The 20,927-nt window shown below is 43.4% G+C and overlaps 1 protein-coding gene across 1 annotated transcript in view; it reads left to right on the plus strand.

The window, feature by feature from the left end:
* Hgd (homogentisate 1,2-dioxygenase) overlaps window positions 1-20,927 on the plus strand; it is a 48,267-nt gene that overhangs the window by 9,576 nt on the left and 17,764 nt on the right. The window contains exons 4-6 of the mRNA XM_036203990.1: window positions 2,301-2,406; window positions 17,358-17,417; window positions 19,677-19,768. Coding sequence (XP_036059883.1) covers window positions 2,301-2,406; window positions 17,358-17,417; window positions 19,677-19,768 — 258 coding nt within the window. The remainder of the gene's footprint in view (window positions 1-2,300; window positions 2,407-17,357; window positions 17,418-19,676; window positions 19,769-20,927) is intronic.

The following is a 20,927-nucleotide window of genomic DNA, read 5'->3' on the forward strand; positions in this document are numbered from 1 at the left end:
GTTCTTATTTATGACAACCTGGCCTCCACGACTGTGTGCTTGACTTCATGATCTCTCTACACTTGGGCCACCCTGTCTCCAGAATCTGCTGCCTGTCCCCATTATTCAGCAATATCTTCAGCTGGCAGGATCTGAGCTCTGTTCCAGGAGGCTGAAAAGGAGCTCTTGGCATTTCATTAAGAAGCTGGCAACATTCCCTGCTTCAGAATTAAATCTCTGTCCAGGGCAACGTAGTGTAGCCTGGGGAGTTTTCTAAAATCAGCTGAAAAATAAGGGACACCCATCTGCTTAGAACTCTCCAAAGGTATGCACAAGTAATGTATGAAAATGCTCGAACCTCCAGTGGGAAAGTATGTCCCTCCCTGTCTATAGATGGGTCGGCATGGTATTCTTAGCTAGTTACTACTCACTTAAACACCAAAGCATTAGGAACACCAAAACTATTATAGGGTCCATCTATCTCTCTGGAAAGCAAATGTGTAAAGTTTAAATTGTGGTAAAAACTCAGATGATTAAGAGAGAGCAATTCAATGAGTGAGTGCCTAGGTGAACTTGTAGTGCTTATCACAACCTTAGGAGCTAAAGATGAAGAGGATAGGATCAGGAAAGTTGCTGAATCATACCATCAGAGCTAAGACATGCATATGTGCTCAGCCCCACAGACTCCTGGGAGGTTGGAAAGGTTTAGTGAGTCCAAGGTCGTCGCATTGAGAGCTGGGGGAATCAGATGGGTATGGAACAAATTTAACCCACTTATCACCCAGATGCTCAGTGACTAGACAGGCAAACTCCACCCCTGAGTTTGGACTGTCCTGGGGCCTGGTGGGCACAGCAGGTCTTCCACTGTCACAGAAGGGTCCTTCTCCCTCCTTAGTCAACCCCTGAGAAGACTTAGTGAGGAATGTCCCTCTCATCTTCAAGATTCCCTCAGCAGACTCTTTTTCCCTTCCTTGAGTCAGATCCAACCCTGGAGAAGAGATGGGCCTTGATGTACACACACAACAAAACTTAGTAAAGAAAAGGAAAGTCAAACAAAACCATAAATACAACTCATTAAAGCCTGGAGCACACTTTTTATAACTACATAGTAGAGAAGTGAAAATTCTAAAACTTCTCTCAGTTAATGCCAGAAAGACCAAATACAACCCAACTAAAACCAATATGGGACTCCACAAGCAATTCCTAGAAAAGGGATGAAGGACTGATAAATAAGCAAAACTTATTCAACCTTATTCAAAATAAAGGACACATTAAAAAATAAGATATTGTATTTCACTTTTGAGAGTATAATCATTGGAGCTTGAGAGAGGGCTTAGTGGGTAAAACCTGAGTTCAAATCCCCAGCACCCACATAAAAAGCCAGTATGTCTTCCCTCACCTATAGCCCCAGAGCTAGAGAGCACAGAGACAGGAAGGTTGTCAGAACTTGCCAGAGGCCATCCTAATTCTAGGTTTAGTGAGAAACCCTATCTCAAGGGAATAGAAGGGGACTTATAGAACAGGACACCAATGTCTTACTCTGGCCTCTGAATGTACACAGGTATGTGTACCCATGCATACACACACATATGCCCACATATCACACATATACACCACATTCACACAAAAAATTTAAAAATAAATATATGTCTAAAAAGTGCAGTTATAATAATATCCCAGATTGGGGATGATATGGGAATAAGTTTCTCGCCTGTATCATTCAATTTGCCAATTTTGCTAATATATGCATTGGAGATACCCAAGGAAATATATGAAACAAGTGTTAAGCTCTGTATATCTAAGGAATAGCCATGAAAAAGTTGTAGAAATGCTGATCACCCCCAGGGATTTTTGAATTTATAGAATTATCTCACCATTGTCATAAATCACTTTGTAATTTTAAAGGACAAAGCTGGTTTCTATTTTCAGAAATAATGAAGGTACTCCCCATATCAGGCTATCCAGAATCCTTGTCCTGACTTGAAAGACAAGAGTTAATGTCTTACGTTGCTTTTCTGTGGATTTTCTGTACATATTCCCCTTACAGTAGTTGGGAAAGACAATACTTCATTTTTTGGCAGTATGTGAATAGGTAGGAGCCAGAGTCTCAACCTGAAGAGGATGGGTGTCATGGAAGGAGTGAAGGGCCAGGGTAATGAGCAGGAGATGGCTATTGAGACATGATGAGTCTCTGCTTCTCACATCAAAGCCTACAGATGGTTGCTGGTTGAGTGTCTTCTTGACGGCACTTCCAGAGCCAATGTATGTCCCTCAGAACATTACCAAAAACCATGTCTTTCTGTTTTTCTTCTTTCCCTTAGCTGGCTGTATAGGATTCTCCCTTCAGTTTCTCACAAGCCCTTTGAGTCCATTGACCAAGGCCACATCACTCACAACTGGGATGAAGTTGGTCCTGATCCTAACCAGGTAACCTGACCCCATGAACTGAAACACATCGTGTATTCAAAGCATTGAACAGAAATGCCCAAATCTGGGCTGAAGTCATTGAAAACTTAGACTGCTTTTTAAAGTAAGTGCTGGCATGTCTGTTTGTGACTCATGTTTGAGTGGGGATCTTGAAACGGATTGATTGATTGTACGTGCGTGTGAGGAACAGGGGAAGTAAGCATGTCTTTTTGGTTAAATGCCATGTAGAGATAGGCAGGGGCATGGTTCAGACTTAGGTATGATCAAACTATCTGCACACATAGGTCTTTATTGTTGACCTCCACTTATCACAGACTATAGGAAACACCTTCAATACTGACATCCCTACAGAGAGACTTCTGAAGTCTGGTATAGGGATGAGAAAATTGCTGAGAAGGATTCTCGAAGCCTTGTGGTGACAGACTGTCATCACGTTTTCTTCTGCCTCGGGTATATCCTTTTGTTTTTATTTTTTGGTCCAGGAAGTTTCCCCTAATGACCAGCACTGTTCATATCCTCAGCCTGAAGCAATGACCCAACGCTATACCAGACAGAACTCTTTAAAGCAAAGGAAGTCTGAGACAACTCCTGGCTCTCCAAGTTTAGGTACATGCTTCTGCTCCTTGGTGTGATATCCTGCAGAGAAAAACAGAGCTGGATTTGCATCCATCCCTGGGCCCGATGCTTACCAGCTGCCCTTGAGCCATGATGCCTCACTTATAAAATGTGCTGACAACACTGGCCTTGAGGTGCTGTGGTGAAGATTACACACGAGAGAGTAGGTGTGAATGTGTTTGCATGGTGCCTGACAGGTAATAGGCAAGAACCATGATTGGGATACCGCCATGATGCAGTCACTTACAAGGTTGTGGCAGTGCCCGTAAGCCTCAGGATTTATATTCAGGTCAATTTAGCTCTTAGATTTTTTAACCATTCTGAGGACTCTGTCCTTCAGTCTCATTTCTCTCCCAGGTCCAAGGAAACCTCTTGTTTCTCCTTGCTGACCCATGATAGTTCATTGATTCCTGAAAATATCTGCAAATGTACTTCCCCTACATGCTTAGGGTTTGTTTTCTAAGGTGAAAGCCAGAAAATGTCCGTCATTTTGTTTCCTGCCTTGCTGTTTTACTTCCCATGATTACAGGAACTCAGAGGACTGAGTAGCTTGAAGGCTAAATACTTTCTCCAGTAAGGACAGAAATGGAAGCATTTGGAGTGGCTAGAAACGTATCTTAAAATATTGTCTACCTCAGTCATTTTTCAACAGGGATATTTTTTCTAAAAAAAATGGACCTTTAACCTTGTGTGACTTTCTCTTTTCTGCTACTGAGGATTGAACCTAGGAGTTTCCGCGCGCTAGGCAAGCACTCCAACACTAGCTAAGCTGTCTCCTCTCTTCTTCCTTTTTATTTTGTGACAGGCTCACTAAGTTGCCTACGGTGGCCTCGAACTCACTCTGTAGCCTGGGCATAGCTTGAACTTGGAATCTTCCTGCATCAGCCTGCTCAGTAGCTAGAACTGAGGACCTGTGCCATAAGCCTGGCTTTTGGGGAAGTTCAGTGGTCTAGCAGATGCTCTCCCTGGTCCCCTCCCGTACATCTCCTTTCAGCCTAGTGGGGAAAAAGCCAGCCCCTGCCTCAGCTCTAACCCAGACTCCACAGATGCAGTCCCCACCTAAGTAAGGACTGTAAGCTTTCTGCCCTCGTCTCAACATTTAGGAATTAGCATGGCAGAGCATCCTCACCTTACCATCTTCCGCTTACCTCGCAAAGGGCCATAAAATCTGTGCTCACTCTCTGACTTCCTGTTCGACCTCTAAATGTGTGACATGGACAAAGTGAAGGGACAAGCTGGCAACAGACAGGTCAGGAGAAAGGGAAGCAAGTATATCAGCATTTTGTGTGGAGGAGGGAGTCGGGGCAGGATGGGTCCCTAACCACCAACAGGTTCCAATGCTTAGAAACTTTCATCACAAGCTGCCAGCAGTATGAGCCACGGAACTTCACTGTGGACAGAGATTCTATCATGTAGATAAACTCTCCCAGGTAACCTCAGGGTGCTACACTCAGAACAATAGACGACGATGACTGTCTGGGTCTGTGTCACGCCAGTGACTTTTAGTTTCTTCTCTTTCTCCACAGTTAACCTTTCCTTTGGTGAGCCTGCTAGGCAGGGAGCTCACGACTGTTGCATTGCCTGTGGAAGACAGTTTCCCAGTCAGATAAGGGCGTTCCAGGCCCTCCCCGGGAGAGGAAGCAGCAGACCTGAGTCTGACCTTGACACCCAGACAGCTTCTTCGTCTCAGCATGCCCATATGCCACTTTGGGGGTTTCTCTTCCTGAGCCTCTAGAGTTAAATTTCAGAATCTCTGAGCTCTCTCCCAAAGTTGCCCGTCTGCTTAGCAACAGGACTCTATTTTCACCAGAAAAATAGGAAGCGTGGCACCTATGGGCTTTATAAATGCCAATGCGATGCTTATTATATGCCAGTGTGGGAGGATTGAGAGGGCATTTGGACCACAGAGAGTTTTCCAGCTCTTTATTCAGGTGGCGCAGGAAATCCTCAATTATATTTCCGACAGTTCTCTCTAATAGAGCCAAATCTCCTACCACACAAAGGAACAAAGAGGCTGTGAAATGACCAAACATGAAGAAATTAGGCACAAACGACATCATCTCTGAAAATCTCTGAATCGACCATCAAGCATAGGCTACATGATCCTGTACAGGTTACCCACAGAAGGAAATTCCTTGGTAAACTAAATCGAGAACAGCTGAGCTGGACTAAATGAATGCTTCCAGGCCAGGCTTCCTGGATCGGAGGAATGTGTCAGTGGAGATCACAGACACATCACTCACGCTAAATGGGGAGGGTCAGAAGTTCCAGTGTCCTTGCCTGTGCACATCATCCCCAGCAGCTGCCTCAACATCCAAACTTCAGTGCAGTCTTGTCCATAGTTGTGTGAGCAACAGTGAAGCCATTACTTCTTTCAGATGCTTTTATTAGGGGCAGGGTAGGTTTTAAATCTAACCCTTATGGAAAATATATAACAAAGCCTTCTGCAAGTATGAGGTGTAAGGTCCTCGGAAGTAGGCTTTTATTACCTGTTGTTTCCATGACTACCATGCTGCACTTTGTTTCATGTGATTACATCTCTTCTTAAGGTCATTTGGAGGTACAGGTTCCATTTCATAGAATCTGTAAAATCACAAAGTATAGAGACCAGCGGATCTCTGCAATAAACTGTTTACTGATTCATAACAGGTGCTAGCCATAAAATGAAAGACAAGGTTCTGGGACAAGTTCCCATAGTCACCTACAACCTGGGTAGTAGTTAGCTGGTGTCTCTTGATAAACATAGGGGAAGAAAGGCACCACACTGGCTATAGATGGGAGCGATCAAATATGACACCAAAGGAGAAAGTCTGCAGACAGAAAGGCAGTCCCTGAGGAGAGTTGTGGTCACGTCTGGATTGGTTGAGGTTACAACAATTAATATGTAAAACAGGATTCTGTGGTCCTGGTCATCACTGCAACTAGATTTAAGTCACAGTTTCAATATAAACTGATATTTTATTGGTTTTGAATTAAGTTCTGATTAATTTCCATTTCTTACCTCTTTGGCCTCTGTCATTAAACTGGAACATATCAGAGTTATAAAGTTAACCTTAGGTCAGATACAATTCTTCTAGTTTAAACCCCTTTTTCTCTCTCCACCTCCCTACTGTGTGTGAGTGTATATATGTGTGAGTGTGTGTGTGAATGTGTATGTATGTGTGTGTGTGTTTCTCTCTCAGGATGGCTTCAAACTCATGATCCCCTTGCCCCTGCCTCTCTAATGCTAAGAGTATAGGCAGGTGCCACCTTGCCTTCTTGTCAAAGTATCTAATTTCTAAAACCTCAAATGCTGTAGGAATTAATAACGTAGAAAGTGCACCCGCTTACCCTAGGCAAGAGTCACATGAATTTCAGTTGTGTATGCTAAATCATTATGTCACAACTAGTCAACATACATTTTGCAAAGAAGTTCCTGACACTGTGTTTAAAAGCTTGAGTCAATGGCAAGAAACCAAAACAGCTGTGTTGGAATTGACAGCTGCTTTCTAGTCACCCCCTAATTCACTGACTATCCCCTTTTCTGGGTTTTCCACTCTAACACCACATTGTGGTTTCCTTTTTTCTTTTTTGTTTTGTTCTGGTTTTTGAGACAGGGTTTCTCTGTGTAGTCCTGAACTCACTGTGTAGACCTCTTACTCAGAGATATGCCTGCCTCTGCCTCCGGAGTGCTGGGGTTAAAGGTGTGCAGCACCACACTTGGCTTGGCATTGTGACATTTTCCTTCTTGGACTTGTCTGTCACCTTATCCTTGTTTTGAATTCCTTGAACACTTTGTATATGGCAGTGGCCAAACATCTTTTCCCCCTAGTAGCTCCTCTGCTCACATACTGGGAGAGACGTGCCTCCAAACTCCTCAGTACCGTCGTGACACCAGTGTTGTAGAAATAGCAGCCAATGATCTTCTTTTTTTTTTTTTTTTTTTTTTGGTTTTGTGAGACAGGGTTTCTCTGTGTAGCTTTGTGCCTTTCCTGGATCTCACTCTGTCGCTCTGTAGATCAGGCTGGCTTCGAACTCACAAGGATCCGCCTGGCTCTGCCTCCTGAGTGCTGGGATTAAAGGCATGCACCACCACCACCCAGTGCCAAGGATCTTCTTGACCTGTGATCTGTGTCACCTGCTATCTGCTTCCCTTGCCTGATAGACACTCTGGCTATTCTTGTACACATCTATCCTTTTGTCTTCATTTACTCCTTGACAAGTTAATATCTCTTTCCAATTTTATGCTTCATTAATTAACCACAGCATTCTGCATTCATCACTTCCCCCTTCATAACCTTTTCCAAATATGGACTCCAGGCTCTCATGACGGAAGTCTGAGGAGATTATATTTAGGCTCCTATCTGACAGGCCTTCCTGGCAGAAGCCTGTATGGTAGGTGTGTCTTTACCTGTCAAAGCCCAATTCTGATACTTCAGTAGCTTTAAAGTACCCACGTGAAAGGTCGCTGAGACTTTGAAGATGCAAGGCTTGCTTAATACTTTCTCTAATCTAACCTTCCGTCTTACAAAGATCACCACTCACCAACAGGCTGTTGTGACGATCATCCTTGATGCCTTCCCAGAAGCCTGGGGACAATCCCACCGCAGCCTTCATCTTCTTTAGTTTATACTGGATCGCAACTGAGAATTAGTGAAAGCTCTCGAGTGTTTTTAATCCAGCCTTTGGAGGTTAGTTCAGTCTGTTAATATCTCATATAAGAAGCATGCCTAATTCTCTTTGTCATATCTCTTCCCCTGACTTGTGAAAGCTCAGAATTGAATGAGCAAATCTAAATCCAATTCAAGTTTACAGATTCCTACTCACATTCTGAGTCAGCAATCTTTTCTAGAAGCTGGTCTTCTAGAGCTTGTTTTTCTTATTATAATCCCTAACATTTGGTGGTTGGACAACTAGACCCTTGACACAGTTAAAGCCCAGACTATGGAAATTACCACTTGGGTTTCAACTAGTATGATTTGAACCATGTGGAAATTATTTCAGAATTAATTAAAGGTCATATCATAGAATTCCTTCTGTCCCAGAACATGCAACTTATCAAAAATGCTGCCAAACAATCCATCCTTCCAGAATATTTGCTATTGAACCAAATAGCAACTTGTCTAACTCTCCAGATCTTGCCATACTGACAGACTCTTTCCTCCAAAATACCTTAGGCCTTCCTGCCTTCCTTATCCAACTCTTTTTACAGCAGCTGCTGCTGCCTCCCATCCCCACCACACCTTCTCCTCCTCTACTCTCCTCCTCCCCTTGCAGAGTGAACCTGGGTCTCCCGCTAAATATGCACTCTACCCTCGGTCTGACAGACATTTTAAGAGAATAATTTAACCCCTCACATCCAATTACCCCATTAGCTCCTCCATCCTATGTAAGTCTCCCATCCTGGCTATTCTTAGAAGTTAACCTTGTGCTCAGGAAGCTGAGATATAGTTGGGCTATATAACAAGAAAAAAAAAAAAGAAAGAAGAAAAGAAACACACACACACACCCCATTTTGTCCCCGAGATGAAGACCTGTTATGTTTGCCCAGTCTGGCCTTGAACCCCTGGACTTGGGAAATCCTGTGTCTCAGTTTCCTGAGTAGATACTATACTAATAGGGGACTACATCCCCATGGTAGGCCTTATCCCCAAGACTAACACACTTTTATTCAAAACTTGCATAAAAGTAGCAATGCCTAGCAATGAAGAATTAACTACATCTAATGTTTTGGCTTATTTCTTTTCATTTTATTCCGTGTACATATGCATGAAGAAGTATTCCTAGAGTTTCATGCAAGCAGGTACCAAAAGTAACTGAAAACAACATCAGTCCTTACTTGATTCTCCTTAAAACATTAACAAATGTCTAATTAATGTCTTGAAGCATCGCTTTGTAAAATCCCCTTCTTCAATTTTACCCAGACTCTAAGCCTTTTCTGAGCTGGGATCTTTCTCTCTTTCTCTTGCCTGCCCCAAGCTCTTTGCCTTATCTCCACTGGTTTAGACTTTCCTACACTCTACCTTCTGCCTCTAGAAAATGGCGTCAGTCATGGAGCTTCCCCATCCGCTCTTCCTAAGACACACACAGACTGATATCCACAGTGAGACTAAAGTTCAAGGATATCCAGTGAGAATGTGGGGGTCAGAGTTACTCTCCATGGAGTAGGGAGGAGCAGGGAGAGAACTGAGTATGAATAATTAAAAACATTATTTGCATATGTCTACCGTAATTAGCTCATGATGTAATAGTTTCTTTTTAAAAAACAAAAACAAAAACAAAAAAACTTATTTTGTTCCTTTTCCCATGTCTTATAATCCTGTTGGTAGATTTTTGTTGTTTTTTTTGTTTTGTTTTTTCCAATACAGGGCTTCTTTGTGTAGCCCTGGCTATCCTGGATCTTGCTCTGTAGATGGGGATGGCCTTGAACTCACAGAGATCCACCTGCCCCTGCCTCCCAAGTGCTGGGACTGAAGGTGTGCACCACCACTGCCTGGCATTACTTTTTTTTAAATTAATTGAATTTATTTAGTGTGTGTGTTGTATACACAAATGCCTGTGAGTGCTTGTGTATACACACACACACACACACACACACACACACACACACACACACACGCTGCAGCACTGGTGTGGTAGAGATGTCAGGATTTCAGTATCTCCTGCCATGGGGCCCCAGGCATTTATCTCAGATCTTCAGGCTTGGTGACAAGCACTTTGGTGACCATCTGTAATGCTGTATTATAACCCATGTTGGTAAATGGATCCTGCTGTCACATTCTGAGACTTTCCATTTTCACTGTCATAAATCATCTATGGCAATTTCAATCCTTGTCTGCCCAGCACTCCAAAGCATGAACGCTGACTTGCCTTTTTTTTCCTTTCTGAACCTCAGCCCTTTCCTGGGTACCAGGGCATTGCAGTGACTCAAAATCCACAAAATCAAATCAGGGCTCTCCAGGTCCTGAACTAGACTATCACCTCCCCCTTGTGGCCATCTCCCTCCGGAAACTGGGGCATTCCTCTCTCTGTGCTGTTCTTACCCTCCTCTATCCTTCCTCTGGCTTTATGTTCGGCTTCCCTTTCCTCTCCTTGTTTGCCAAGGACACCACAACAAAACCAAAACAGAACTTGAGGCATCACTTTCTCAAAGCCCAGCTTCCCGAGACTGAGGCGTCCTTCTTCTACTGTCTTGCTCCTCTGTCTTCTCACCTCTCCCTTCTGTTTCATGCCTGGTTCTTGCAAGGGCTCACATCCTATTTAGTTACCAACCTCTCCCCTATGTATGTGGTCAAGAGTCTACCCCAGCTGGTCACGGTGATACATGCCTACAAGCCCAGCATTCAGGAGACAGAGTCAAGAGGATCATGAGTTTGAAGCCAGGCTTGTGAGACCCTGCCTCAAAAACAAACAAACAAATGTTTCTATCACATTCTGGGGATAAGGATATATGAATGGAGGGAGGGGATCCTGGACCATAATACTCTTCCTCACCCTTTCCTTCTAAATATCAACTGGCAAATCCCCCTTTTGTTGGATTCTCTTTGCCGCACACACACAGGGATAGTTATTGATGGAAAATGCCTGGGTGAGATGAACCAATCGGAAGAATTCCTTGAGCGACTGAGGAATTTTCCAGCTCACTTCAAAAAATTAAAGTGTGGACCACACTTTAAGAAATTTTGCAGCATTTACTTCTGAGATGTCTCAAATTTTTCTCCTGCTTTTTTCTTAACTCTAGATAACACAGAACTTATTTCCGTTTACCTGGATGATGATAACAGCCTCATAACTGATCCAATATGGCCTCCTCATCCTATGCCTGACTCAGTTTATTCTTGTCTAAAAGTCTTCAAATCCTGCAAGCATCCCTTGGTCCCACTGCCCAGGCTGTCAAGTACAGGCTCCTACACCAGAGAGGAAGAACCTCGTGCACTGCCACGAGTTTTTAAACCCTCTAATTTAGTGGTTCTCAACCTGCCTGATGCTGTGACCCTTTACTACAGTTCCTCCTATTGTGGTGACCCCCAACCATAAAGTTATTTTCGTTGCTACTTCATAATTGTCATTTTGCTACTGTTGTGAATCAAAGTGTAAGTATTTTTTTGGAGATAGATGTTTGTTAGAGGGGTTGCGACCCACAGGCTGAGAACCACTGCTCTACTTACTGCCATGTCCCCCACTTGCTGGCCATATTTGGACCATCCCCATTCCAGGAAAATGCACTAAATGGTTCTTCCTTGATGCTTTATGCTTTTCTGTCTTCCTGGAATTTTTCCCTTCCCTTGTAAACATCTGTCAAAATCCCACAAATGACGTAAAGCTGCTCTTAAATATAAATACTGCTTTCTTCCATTGAACTCAAGCATTTCTTAGGGTGTCTGAGAGGAGCTCAGGTCTCCATAGTCTCTTTCTGGTCTGCAACACCTAGTACATACCTGTTTCCAAAAATCGCAAATATTTGTTGAACATATTCTCCGGTAGCTTGGCTCTCGGCTCTCACCAGCCTATAAATAAACAGGATTGCATTTCTCTAAATGCATTTTCTGGCACTGGCTGGCACTGCAGTGCATACTGCCTTGGGCAGCCTTTTTGGACAGCTTGCTAACTCTTTTGTATAGTTCATCTCTATCACCTTACATTTCACTCCCTGGAAAGATACTGGAGCTGTCTGCAAACCAAATGATTTCATGTATACAGATGTCAGACAGGCCTTGTGCCAGAACATATTCCTGAAGGAATGCTTCTATTTATGTATCTCTTCCAAAGCCATTTCCACTATCTGTTTAGTTTCCTACTTGGGAAATCTTCACACGTTGGGGTCTTGTGTAATGTTCTCAGAGTGGCACTGATGGGCAGTGGTAGGACTTTTAGGCAGTGAGGCCTTTAGGTCAGTGTAGTTATAGTCTCAAAGGGGAATACAGAAACCCACTCACTCTCTTCTCTCTTTCACTGCCTGACTCGGGAGGTAAACGATTTACCTCCATCATAACATTCCACCCTCATCAGAGGCCCAAAGCCTGGGGCTTCTCACTCTTCTACTAGAATCTTCAAAACTATGAATAAACCTTTTCTCTTTATAAGTTAACTGACTCAGGCATTTCATTATCCTAATGGAGGGCTGACTAGCACATTTAAACCATAACATTGGATAATGAATAATAAAATCCTCAGCTTTGCATTCAGGACCAAAGGCACATTGGGAATCTATGACGACTTTTTTTCTTTTCTTTTTTTTTTTTTTTTTTAAAGTCCCATGAAAGACTTTAGAAAGTCTAAACAAATTACTGTGACTTGGGTCCTCTTTACCTGTCTGTCACCCACCACCTCAACCTTTCTCTCCTTTTGGCTGGTGAGCTGGAGTACTACCAAAGACTTTGGAAAACTCTGCAGCAGCCCATTACTCCAAAGATCTCCAGCAGATCAAGCAAAGCCTGATCTCTTTCCACATAAATTATACTTCCTCTTCTCCTGAGACTGATAGATTTGCTCAAGACTTGTGTGAGTCACTCTTTATGTCATCCACCCCCTCTTCCCTCCTTGATCTAAAAGTCAACATTACTGATGATCCTGAACCTCTTCCAACCATAGCTGCTGCAGGCTCTGCCTTAAGCATTACGGCTACGGTTTTATCCACAAGTTACTTCCAAGTTCTTGGATGGTGTCACCAGCTTGGAATAACATGTCTGCCTCTAGTCAACCAATGTGAAGAGAATCCAGGTCACCCAGGGTGGTTGAGTCCATGGCAGTTTTGGGTGGAGTCAGTGAATCAAGGGCTCTCTCAGTATTGAAAGGGATTTTCACGTCATCAAGCCAAACCTGAGTCCTCCAGCTTCAGACATATTGAGGCTTCTCTCTTGTTTCCTTTTCATCTTCAGGATTTTGAATTTTGAATCTCCTACATTAAACGTTAACAGGGATCCTCTCATCCTTTGGAAATGCTAAAGAATTTTTAATTCAAACATCGAACACCCTTGGAAATGCTTTTCAAGCTCTCTTAGCACCTCAGTTTTAGTGAACAGAAGTTTATTCTCCAACAGAATTTGCAAAAATGAAAAGCAAACTATGTGACACACTGATAGCCTTGAAAGAAAAAGTCATGGTCAGGACTTCAACATCCCTCTTTCAGTAGTTGACAGACCTACTGGACAGAAAATCAGAACACTTGAGCAACTTTGTACATGTGTGAGGAACTGATTTACATGCTGGAAGTAATATCTGAACTTTTATAAACAATGTTCTCCATGCTTATATTTATTAATCTCTTCATTCATTCAATAAGTATATATTCATATATACTATAGTCTAGATATTAGATACTATAATCTATGCCATTGTTTTTGAAAGACTTAATTAAATTTCATATGGGAGGAGCTATTCAGTAGTTATATATAGCATGAAAAAACTAAATGGTTATGAAACTGTAGCATTATATTATGCCATGGCTTGTCCACTTAAATAACAGGAACAGTATCCTCAAGGGTTGGAGACTGGGAGTCTAATAAATAACAAGGTCTACAAAGGGTTGATGGCTGGTAATGGCTTTCTTTTTTGCTTTTTTACTTTTGGGGGAGGGGTGTTTGTTTGTTTGTTTGAGACAGGGTTTCTTTGTATAGCCCTGGCTGTCCTAGAACTCACTGTGTAGATCATGGTGCCCTTGAACTCACAGAGATCCACCTGCCTCTGCCTCCCAGGTGCTGGGATTAAAGGCATGCGCCACCTCCGCCTGGCTAATACTCTGGGTTTTATTTTATTATTATTATTGGACAAGACCTTTGTATCTATCCCAGGCTGTAAAACCTCCAGTTCTCCTGCCTCAGTTTTCCAAGTACCTGGATCTAATTCTTCTTAGGCTATCACTCCTAAATTGTATTATTTAATTTGACCTTATCTACCACTGAAAGGCCTTACCTCCCAGGCAGTCTCAATGGAGGTTAGAGCTTCAATATATAAACTGGTGTTGGGGGGTGGGGGGAGATGGGTGTCAGTCCATATCAAAGAGTTTAATCAGTCACAGAGTGTCCTTTTTCTGTCAGATGCTTTTCTATAGGAGGAGCTCATGGAATTATATCATTGTTACCTATAAGGAAAGCAATCCAAATAGGGAAAATAATTTGCCCACAGAAGCAATAGCAGACACCAGACCTTCTGGTTTGCCCCATGCATGGTCTTATTGGCCTGGGCTTACCACAGTGACTCCTCTGCAGCAAATGCTCTAGGCTGAGCTTCCGGCCTCCTCAGGGAAGCTTCTGTTCTGAGTTCCAAGGGCAATTTCTGTTCACCCCTCTTCACATTCACATCAGGGCTCCTGACCAAAATCTCTTGCCTGATGATCCAAAGTTGAATTCCTCTTGTGGTCCAGGCCTTACCAGAGGCACATCAGGATCTTTATTATTCCTCACGATACAGGCTCTGTACCATCTACTGTCATCAGACCCAACAGATGCACTAATTTTCTCCCTGTACCATCTGTCGTTTGAAGACAATCATTTTTACATTGGTGAAGAAAGGCTTGTTGGGGCTTCCTTCCTCTGGAACGTGGGCCCTGTTGACGGCGGCCTTCCTACATCAACCCATCACCTCAGCCTTTCTGTCCTTGTGGCTGGAGAGCTGGAGTGCTACCAAAGACTTTGGAAAACTCCGCAGCAGTCTTTGCCAACCCATCAGGCCTTGGGCTCAGTCTTCCCACTCACAGAAGAGCCTCTTTTCTGTGATGTGGAGCTTCATTTCTACCCACAACAGATATCCCACCTTTAGGCAGATAACACAGGTGTCCTAGTACAACAGCCAGGTAGCCAGCAGCAATTCACTTGCTATTGTACTGTCTCCCTGCCCCTCCCCATGCTCTCCCTCTCTCCCTCTATCCCTCTATCCCTCTCTCTCTCTCTCTCTCTCTCTCTATATATATATATATACACATATACATATACATATATATGTAATATCTATAATATACTATTATATACATAGTCTTATATATTTTCTTAGTGCATGCTTATAAACATGTATTTATATATTGCATATAAATAATATATATATTTCTATATAATATATAATTACACATATACATATATAAAATGTCTCTCCCTCTTTCATATCCCCTTGCCCGTCTCTCTTTTTTCCTTGGATTTGCTAACTCTTAAGATTGTATTATTTAAACATCGCTGCTCTCTGGAAGCTGGCATTGCCACCACCACATCTGGCTCAAGATACCATGTTTTATTGTTTTAGCTGGATGGCTTATCACTTGATTGACTGGGTAGATTTTTCTAAGCATGATGTTTATTTAGTTCAGCAATGCAGGAGTTACCGAATCTCTGAGTGCTGGTTGGCTGCACATAGAGGAATGTTTATAAAATGCTGATGCCTAGGTCCCAATTCCAGAGGTTCTGATTTAATTTGGCTGTGATTTCAAAGGCTGTCCAGGTGATTCTCATGGGTATCCAGGGTTGAGAATCTCTGGTTAGCGCTGAATGGTTGCCAGGGCAACAATTGATCTGATACTTAAATATCTTCCTCTGGGAAATCTATGGTGATGACTCTTTTTCAGGTGATTTTCCTCCACTGCTACCAGAGAGAGAGGTAGTAGACAATGGTTAGTAGTAGATCATTAAAGCTACAGCAGTACTTGGGTGAGGGTGTTACTCCATGGGAGAGCATGTGTTGCACATGTACGGAGTTCAGAGTTTGGTCCCCAGCACACATACACCATCCTACATGCACAGTGCTCAGCTATGGCCCTTCCTGAGGTCAAGAGAATTTTCCTCTAGGTCTGTAGTTCTCGGCAGGATATTTGACAGTGGGGGTATTTTGGATCGCTACGACTTGGAGGAATGTAACTGGTATCTTGCCGGCAGGGGCCAGGGCCAGTGTTGAGCATCTTTCTATGAATAGAGCAGCTCTGCAACAAAGAACTACCCAGCACAAAATGTCCCATATGCCAATGGTTAAAAGCCCTTTCTAGATCCTTGCTCTCTGGGTTCCCCCTGTATCCTGAGAAGTATCATTGTGGATGGAATCAGTCCTGAAGTATTCCTGCATCCTAATTCTAATTTGAGCACAGTTTCAATAGTCTTTTTCAAACCCACACTTTGCATCCCTTTGAAGTGGTCTTAGAATGTCCTCATCCCTTTTGCTTTTAAGAAATGATGGATGCTGCCTGACTGCATGTATCAGAGGCAGGATAATTCCAGCCGCACCCTTTCTATTTGCCGATCACTTTCCTGCCCAGTGGCCTTCTCAAAATACAGAATGAACAGAGTCCAGGACCTTGATGAAGCCTTTTGCCCATCCAGCCTTCACCAGGTCTAACAGCCAAGGGAGCTAGCCCCAGGATGCCGGTCACTCAGCAAGATGTGCTCTGGGGCTGCTGGGCAGATGAGCTCCCAGCCTGGCCGCATCAGGTCCTGTGCTACATTGATTCATTAACACTGCCCTGGATGCTTTGAGCAGGGACTGCACCTGCTGATTTCTCTCCCCACTTCCTTACATCAGTTCATTATTGAATTAAAGATCATTGCGATTTAAAGTGAACCATGGGGCAGCCTGGGGACAAACCCAAGGTCTGGGGAAGAAATTGAACCAGGCACTGCAGCTACCAAATCCAATCTCAGCTGGACGCATTTTTCTGTATCTTAAGGAAATAATTCAAAACTCCAAGGGCTGGAAGTAAAAGTAGAACCTTCCCCTGCAGTGTCAGGAGCCCACACAGAGAGGCTGCCATGCCAGGAAAGGGAGCTGATTATAAATAGCATGAAAGCAGCATCAGTCAAAACTCACAGATGTGCCTGAGCGAAATGTTAAAAGAAACACCTTCTGAGAAAGGGAGCAATGGGTTCTCTTTATTTTTGTAATTGAAAGCACTAAGGAACAAAGGCGCTTTATATTCATATTAAATATACACACCTACAGCATACAGAAAGAGATATACAGCCCTGCAGCATACACACAGAAACACACACCCCAGTAGCACATACACAAGAGACATACAACCCTACAGAGCACACACACATAGCAAGAGAGAGAGAGGCACACCCCTACAGCACATACATAGACACACACCCCTATATCACATACACGCAGACATACACCCCTACAGAGCACATACACAGGCGTGTGTGTGTGTGTGTGTGTGTGTGTGTGTGTGTGTGTGTGTGTGAGAGAGAGAGAGAGAGAGAGAAAGAACCCCTTTAAAGAGAGGATGGATAATCATTAGTTCTAACACAACAAAATCACAAATGGCCAGAACCTCGCAGAGGGAGCCATTGTCCCTGTTCCTCTGTGTACTGAATCTATTTAATAAGCCTATGGTCTCTCCCTGTGAAGTCATTTTCCTGTATGGGTATTTCTTTTTCCAGCTTAGATGGAAACCATTTGAGATTCCAAAAGCATCTCAGAAGAAAGTGGACTTTGTGAGCGTAAGTCAATATTCGCCGTGCCTTCCCACTGCCCTCCTCTGTCCTGTGGTGAGAGAGCTAACCATCTGCAGTCCGGAATGCCAAGCAGAGCAGCCTGACCTGGAGGCGGCAGAGACAAAGCCACCTGTGTGCAGTGTGGGGGCTGGCTGAGCGATGTCTTACTTACAGGCACCATATGGCTTCTGACACCAAAGGGCACCCAGGAGGTTTTTATCTCACAGAAAGGCCAAGGAGAGTCCGCTTTCCTCCCCCGAGCACTTCTTCTTTGGGTCAGAACAGGCACTCTTAAACTTTTTGATCCAAGGCGCCTTTGATGGTCTGGTGACACCTGCTTTTATTTATGTATTTATTTATGTTGTTTTGTAGCTGGAATTTTCTCCAGTCCTGCCTGGCCCACAGTCAGGACAAATCTTTCTCACCTGCCAGGCCCATAGTTGCTCAGACCCAACCAAGTAAACACACAGAGACTTACATTGCTTACAAACTGCATGGCCGTGGCAGGCTTCTTGCTATCTAGTTCTTATATCTTAAATCAACCCATTTCTATTAATCTATAAGTTGCCACGTGGCTAGTGGCTTACAGGTACCTTACATCTCGCTTGTCATGGCGGCGGCTGGCAGCTCTGTCTGCCTCAGCCTTCCTGTTCCCAGAATTCTCTTCTCTGCTTGTCCCACCTATACTTCCTGCCTGGCTACTGGCCAATCAGCATTTTATTTACACAGAGTGCTATCCACAGCATGTTGTTGTTGGCTTTTAATTTGGGGGCTGGGTGATTTTGTTTGTTTGTTTGGTTGGTTTGGTTGAGATAGGATCTCCCCCTGTAGCTCAGGCTGGCCTTGAACTCATGGCAGTGCTCTTCCCTCAGTCCCAGTTGCTGGGATTACTGCTATGAGCCACTATGCCTGGCATAACCTGTGTTTTTGATAGGGTAAAATAAGTTACATCAAATTATACAATTATGTCAAAATGCAATGGTAAAATATTTTTAAAAAATACTGTATTTGTTTTATAGTTATAAGCATGCCTCCTAGTTAATGTGCTAGATCATAAGACCTATGGGAAAATCCGTTCACTATAGTATGAGCCCAAATGATACTTTGAGATACCTGTGATGAATGCTACAAAAATGTCCCAGTCATTAGCAAAGTTACAGGCACTTCCGGTGCTGTTTGTGGTTTGCTGCCTGCATTCATAATACTTGGAGGAAATGATAAATTTCATTCAGATTAGCAAATAAATAAATAAAAAATAAAGACAAAAAAAAAATGTTCCCATCCAAGAACTTGAGACCTCTGAAATGGATCCCTGGGCTAGGATGGCATCAACTCAGGTGGTACTCTGCTAAGTACAGTGCCAGCTGGCAGCCCTTCATGATTAGTTACAAATGTTGGCGGTACTGGAACACCTGCACCCACAGCAAGACGCCTGTGGGTGCAGGGACTGGTGCTCTCAGGGGGTAGGGCTCCAAGAGGACCAAGGAGGGTTCCGCAGGCCAGCTTTGGCTTTGGCTTACTTAGGAACACTCCAGGTGCCCGCTTTAGCCCAAACTGTTGAAAGCATCTCAAAGCTTTTGTTCTTAGAGGTGTCCCCATACCTTGTAAGGATTCGCTCTAGTAGACCTCAGACTTCCTAGGTAAGGGATGATAGAAAAATAAATCCCCTTCCTGTGTAAGTTATGGCTATCTGAGGAGCAGAACTCTGTTTTGGCTCCCTGCCTGCAGGTTTGGGGCAGAGTGATGTAAGAAGTCCCCCCTCCCCTGCCCCCACGCTTCTTGCACTGTGGACCGTCTGGTCCTAAAGCACAAGGACTTGTTTGCAGTCTCACAAGGTCTTCTGCTCTGCTCTGGGGAGAGTAGCCTGGCTTTCTTCCCAAGAGAGGGTTGTCCAGAGTGGGGTAGACTTGGGGGCACTAAATGTCAAGGGAAGTTTCAGCCCCACCCCCAATCCTTCCACCAGGTATCGCCTCCTTCCTCCAGGTTTATTGTGATCATAATAAAATATCAGTCTCAAATCCATTTAAAGAAATTATGTTCTGTAAGTTCATCTGATATAGCCATTAAAAGTTCTAGGTCAACTAGGATGGGACACAGCCCACCAAGTGTAAGTCAATACATTGCAAGCAGCCTAGCTCCCAAAGACTTCTGGGACATTCTCAAAGAGAAGACTAGAAGCTTGCAAGCTTCATGACTCTCAAGGGCCAGGGGAGGGCTGGGTCTCTGACATGATACTCATTCTCACCCTCTCTCCTGCTCTCTCAGGGGCTGCACACCTTATGTGGAGCTGGAGACATCAAGTCTAACAATGGGCTTGCTATTCACATTTTCCTGTGTAACTCCTCCATGGAAAACAGGTAAGAGGCTCAGTGCTGGAGCATGACGTACCCATCCCCTAGGGCCTGTTGGCCAGAGAGTGGGGACCTAATAAAGTCACATATGCACATTCACTGTCCTTTTGTTAGTTTCAGAGAAATGCTGGTATATATTGACAATAATATCAATTAAGAATTTCTATTTTGACTGGCTCTTAAGACATAGACAAAACTGTCATGTGACAGGGTAGGCAGAAAGGAGAGGTTCGGACCCTATGATGAAGGAGTCATTCAAGTAAGTAGCTTGGGGACAAATGAAACTAATTTCTAAGGCTCCCTAGTATACCAGACTTTTTCTTTTGGGCCACCAACCAGCTCCCAAATCGTGTCACAGAGACTTATTATTAGTTTTGAATGTTCGGCCTAGCTTAGGCACATTTTGGGCTAGCTCTTTTAACTTAAATTAACCTGTTTTTCTTTATACCTTTTGACTTGGGCCTTTTTACCTTTTTTTTTTTTCTTCTTCTGTATATCTTATTTTCTCATGTCTGACTGGCTGGCGGCTGCCTGGCTTTCTGCCCTGGGCTTTCTTCTCTTTCTCCCTTGCTCTCTTCTTCTTTTCTTTCATTCTAGACTTCACCCTCTATTTATCCTCTCTGCCTTGCAGCCCCACCTATCCTTTCTGTCTGCCTAGCTATTGGCCATTCAGGTCTTTATTGGACCAATCAGGTGCATTAGGCAGGCAAGGTGAAACAAATGCAACACATCTTTACATAGTTAAACAAATGCAGCATAAACAAATGGAACGCACCTTTACACCTTTTAAGTAATAGTTTGCAGCATAAAAAAATGTAACATACCTTTACCCAGTTAAAGTAATAGTCTGCAGCATAAAAAAATGTAACATACCTTTACCCAGTTAAAGTAATAGTCTGCAGCATAAACAAATGTAACATACCTTTACACAGTTAAAGTAATAGTCTGCAGCATAAACAAATGTAGCACATCTTTGCATAGTGGAAATAATATTCCACAACACTTTAGGGTTCAAGTCCAAAGTCATACTGCATGAGCAGTTATGAGGGCAAGGTGTCTGCTTTGGCTGAGAGCTGGCAGCTTTGTGTGAGGGGAATGTTCCTGCACATAGAAGTTTACATACTTTAAAACATGTTGTTTTAAAGGGGTGTGCACGTCATAGCAC

Source organism: Onychomys torridus, chromosome 12 (genome assembly GCF_903995425.1).
Source record: "Onychomys torridus chromosome 12, mOncTor1.1, whole genome shotgun sequence".
NCBI classification, from domain to species: domain Eukaryota; kingdom Metazoa; phylum Chordata; class Mammalia; order Rodentia; family Cricetidae; genus Onychomys; species Onychomys torridus.